We start from the raw sequence: 5,103 nt of genomic DNA, 5'->3' as shown, positions 1-5,103 counted from the left end.
TAGAATGGTGAACTATACTTTACGGATTTCTTCTTTAACTTTATTTTTTTGTTTTAGTCATTCAGTAAGTACTAGCGAGGAATGAGCTCGTTCTTGGTCAATCCTCCAGGATGGGTATCTACCGTTGGGATACAAGATGCACAGAATCACATAATGCTGCTTGAATGCGTCGTATTTGTATGTGAGTTCTCATGTCATCACCATTCTTCCCTCAACAAGCACCACACAGCGCCTTCGTCCTTGAAACTTCGCTTGGTGTATACGTCTTGCACTGCGCATCCTCCGCATTTGGAGTTTGCATTTCGGCGTAGCTTGAGAGGGCTGTTGCATAAACATAAGAAATTGCATGACACAAAAGTTTTCACGTTTGCGGCGGACAAACATAAACACTCACGAAATTGCACGGTGCATAGGATGGAAGTATTCAAAATGCTACTTAGCGCCGTTTGTTGTAAACCATTTCTTAACAGTTTTACTAAGGCCTCGCTTCACGAAGATTGCAACAAGCGTGTTGGATGTGGATTTTTTTTTATATTGCGGGACACCGTAGAGGCATGCTGCCATTAAGTGTATCAGCAAGAGGGAGGGAACTATGGCGTTTTGTCGCTCGTATCGCCGCAGGGCTTAGAAGTGCGTACTCGACCGCCGCGGTGGCTTAGCGGCTGTGCACGGTGTTGCGCTGCTAAGCACGAAGTCGCGGCATGAAATCCCTGACGCGGTGGACGCATTTCGATGGGGGCGAATTGCAAAACCACCCGTGTTCCGTGCATTGGGGGAAGGTTAAAGATACCCTAGTGGTCAAAATTATTCTGGAGTCCCCCACTACGGCGTGTCTCCTAATGAAATTGTTGTTTTGGAACGTAAAACCCCAGAATCCAATTCAATACGAAATGCGTACTTCGGTGAAGTTACACGCTAATCATTTCATGGATCTAGTGCGTTTTTGCTTTAGTAGCTTTAGGATTAAAAAGAACAAGAATATCTTGGCTTCATTTTGGCATTATGCGAAGTCCTTGCTGCTCGCTAGAATTTTTATTTTTTTCTCACAGCTCTTATCTTACAATAGAGGCATCTATGGACATTTTTTGAATTCTACAAAACTTTCTTGCAAAGGGCGCTGGTTTATTCCAACAAAACACAGCATCCCGACACACATCAGACTGCTTGTGAAGACTTCGGAACAGAAAGGACAACTGGCATAGAAACACACAACAGGGAATAGATGCGTGAATCATGGCAGGTTTTTATTTGTTCACAATAAATACACAAGTAGCGGGATGCTGCAAGCGTGGACTTTTTCGTGAATTTCGCCACCGATGTGCTCGCACCTGAAACAATAAAAAGAGTCATTTTTGTTCCCCCAAATCAATGTCACAGGTCCAGTGCGAGGGCACAGAGAGCCTTATCTTCTTAATTGTGTACAGTACTCAGTAGCAGTCCACAACTTTTGCCTAGTTAACTTCACCAAATTGCCGTTGGTGAAGTTAACTAGGCAAATTGCCATGGTGCTAAGCAAGAATGAGTAGTCTCGAGTACTCGAGGAAATACGTTTTTAAATCGAGCTGTTGCATGTCTAGTGACTTCTTATTTGATGGGTAAAATGCTTCACTCTGTTCTGGTGGTGTACTTACCTGTCAACTGGCCTGTGGGAAAGTTTTCGGTTTTCTAGCTTGCTTTGTGAGTGTGCGTGCGTGATTGATATTCCCCTTTTTCTTATCTTTCCATATTTCTTCTCTCTCTTTTACTGTCGTACAGCAAATTATATATTTTATTCTAGGCAGTCTCTAGTCTATTCCTCTTTTACTCCATTCTCTCCCCACGCCCAATTTTCTATTCTCTGTTTGTAACTTTGTGATTCAAGGCTATTTGGAGCGTGTGAATGATGAAATGAACTCAACAGTGCAAATGGTCCAAGAAACGGCACTCACCGCAGGTACAAGCAAGGTAGCTGTCGTAGTTTACGCCAGAATTTAGTGGTATCCGTAGCCTCCCTTGAGGTAAGCGCCGTGGCCGTAGCCGAGACCGCCATATCCACCATGGCCGTAGCCGCCATAGCCGGCGCCGGCAAGACCGCCGTAGCCAGCACCGTATCCGCCGTATCCTCCATATCCGCCGGCGGAGACGATGGCGTGGCTGACAGACACGACGGGCTGGACGGTGTGGGAGACGGTGGCAACAGGCTGCTTGACGTAGGTCACGACGGGCTTGGTGACGTAGCCGACGCTGACGACGGGCTTCTTCACGTAGGAGACGGTCTTGACGGGAACGGCGACAGCGTGGTGGCCGTGGCCGTAGCCGTGGCCGTATCCGCCATAGCCGCCATAGCCGTATCCGGCAAAGCCAGCGCTGGCGGCGGCGATGAGGGCGGCGAAAACGATCTGCGCGCGCCAGAACGAAAACCATCGTGAGTGCACACCTGAATTCTGGGTGATTTCTGTTTAACACGAACGGACGGTTGTGCACAAAAACGTCTTTCTATTGGTAGTAATCTTTAGGCATGCCTAATGGCTGCGCCATTGATGCTAGTTGATTTAGCGTAAATCAATAGGATATAATTTGTGAGCTTAATACCAAAAACAAGAATCGCCATGTTTTATGATTACTTTATACTCGAGAAAAGGCACACCTGTACCTCTGATACAGCTGTCGGGATCCTACTTGAACGCATGGTCTATTTACTCTAAAAATGGATAACATGACATCTGTATTATGCGATCACGAGGCGCCACAAAGGGATGAAGTTCACGAAAGAAGCAACCCGTATTTACCTCAACCATGCGCCTTTCGCTACTGACCACAATCTGTGCTTCCATCAACGCGTCTTGCTGAGCAGATATCCTACCAAGGTTCTACCGTACACTCAGCACACTTTTTTGGACGCAAGACTCGATTCACAGATTGAGGCCGCCACCATTGAACAATGATTTACTTCGCACGCGGCACCTCCATGTTTATTCTCGGGGTTATTCGCTCACTCTGACCTGAGTGGTCGTTATAGTGTTATAAAAGTAGCATTTAAAAATGCGCATTCGTGTATGTAACGGCATCTCGCTAATGTCCACTACACAGCGAAACGGAAACTAAAAACAGTCGCGCGCGCAACAGCCACGAAAAGTCTGCCAACCCCCACGCATTTTAGCTCTCCGGTCACGTCCCTTACGATGCAAATCTCGCATGGTGTGGACTCTTAAATGCAGGAAGCGGGGCTGTAAAACGCCTACTCGCTTCAGATACGATCTGAGTCAACACCTATTTGGCTCCCTTCTCCTTTTCCGTTACACGAGTCGATGTGCGATCAATGGGTTGCGATATGAAGGGGCGATCGCGGTTCGTCGTCTCAGTAGTGAGCACGCTTTTCGTTCAGCGGCACCGCAAACATTAGCGCTCGCTTGTGTCTGCAGGAAAGGAGCTGCGGTGTTTGTAGTGCTTGCTAAGCTGGTAACAATTGTATCTGCTTAGTGAACAACGCGGGAAAAAGAAGGATAGCTACAAAAGAGCTACAGGTTATTTGTTGGCTAGAAGCGCCCTGCTTAGTGGTGGCCATATTTGCGGTGAAGATAGGCAAGGTGTAAATCCGTTTGGAAGCAATGCGGCGGAGCCACCAACTACTGATGCAATATTTGGTGGCCCCACACACTGTCAACGACTTGTGAAGCTTACAATGGACAAAGTGGTGGTAAACGTTACACAATAGCAATTTCCCAGGGAACCTCCAAGTATGTAAACATACACGCCCCGTGCTAAGCACAGTATCACCAGTGCCCATGCAGGCATGAATTAGATGAGGGCAATGGTCAAAGAATTGAGCGTCGCGGTTTAAATGTCACATCTGAGGTCATTAGGAATTACGAGATAAGCATGACAAAGTCCAGATGCCAGCCATCAAGGCAAGGAACTTGTTTAGGAGCAGCGTCACGCTTGTGTCCGCCTTGGTGGCCGGTGCGATGCATGAATGCCGTTGGAGGAAAGGTTAGAAACGCAGCAGATGCACTGCGGTGTTGCCTCCACCAACACCTCAGGAGAAACGAATCCAACTCACGAGGGTGTTCATGGTGCTGGTATTCCTCAGGAGGTTCTGGCGAAACTCTGATGGCTACCTTTGCGGCGGGGGCAACTTATATACCCAGGCGACACCAAGGGCAAAATTGTGCCGGCCAACAGAGCTCGCGGAAAGGGTTGAAAAAGTAAAGCAAGAAAAGGTCCAGCCGGAGGGGAACGGGTGTCCACGCCTCTGCTCCCACTCTCTTTAGTTGCCCTCCGACGACAGAACCTCCCCTCCCCCCCCTCTCCCGCCAACCCTTTCACCGGAAATCAGATATATACAAGAGATAAGAAGCAGCAAATATTCCACAGCCTCACATTCCGCACCACGCGAAACCCACTTCGTCCACTGCGAAAAAAGACACAAAAAATACACAGAACAAGTGGCCGCCAAAATTCTCGCGCATGTGTGGCCGCAGTTGTTCTCCGACGGGAACGCCTCTAGCTGCGATCGCGGCGGTCGCGGCGGCGCTGAGTTACATGTGCAAGTCGAAACTTTCCAAATCGGTAGTTGCGCTAATTGAGGGTATACGTTCATCGTGTAGACAGCAGTGATGTCAAGTAAGAAAGCCGATTTTCATTTTGGCAGCCACGCAGTGCCGAAACAATCCCCGTTGATGGCGTTGTCGGCCATTTCGAACCAAAATCGGAGTCGTAGTCTCACCATATGATTTGAAGCTCCAGCTGGTGAATGTTCGGGGAGAAGTACTTTTTCTTTTGTATTTTCCAGCTACGGCAGCAAACTGCCGATGGTGTCATCTGTCGATGAGATTAAGCTTGCCCTACCTCTCTACAAGAAAGTTGTGACGTATACCGCGTGATATTTAAAATGATGGACCCAAAGGTAGGCACTCGCCCTAACCCACTCCCACTTTTTTTTAGTGAAATCTACAGAATGTACTTATGCAGCCTTATTAAAATTAAATGCAGCCTTATTAAATTAATAAATTATTATGCAGCCTTATTAAAATTATTAAAATTAAAAGAAGAAGAGGAAGTCTACTGGAGATATCCTTCGGTCACTGAGTCCGGATGACAGACACTGACTCAATCCAGTAGCTT

At 47.5% G+C, this 5,103-nt stretch overlaps 1 protein-coding gene across 1 annotated transcript; it reads right to left on the bottom strand.

Moving 5' to 3' along the window:
- Window positions 1–1,219: 1,219 nt before the first annotated feature.
- On the bottom strand, window positions 1,220–4,196 carry LOC135911777 (cuticle protein 64-like). Its single transcript, XM_065444112.1, has 3 exons — window positions 4,040–4,196; window positions 1,929–2,378; window positions 1,220–1,328 (listed from the first exon to the last, which is right to left on the bottom strand). Exons 1-2 carry the CDS (start codon window positions 4,049–4,051, stop codon window positions 1,971–1,973), a joined length of 420 nt encoding a protein of 139 aa, XP_065300184.1. The 5' UTR covers window positions 4,052–4,196; the 3' UTR covers window positions 1,220–1,328; window positions 1,929–1,970.
- Window positions 4,197–5,103: the final 907 nt, after the last annotated feature.

The sequence above is a fragment of the Dermacentor albipictus genome, chromosome 1 (assembly GCF_038994185.2).
Source record: "Dermacentor albipictus isolate Rhodes 1998 colony chromosome 1, USDA_Dalb.pri_finalv2, whole genome shotgun sequence".
NCBI classification, from domain to species: Eukaryota; Metazoa; Arthropoda; class Arachnida; order Ixodida; family Ixodidae; genus Dermacentor; species Dermacentor albipictus.
Note: the sequence above shows the minus strand (reverse complement) of the source record. Positions and strands in the feature narration are given on the sequence as shown.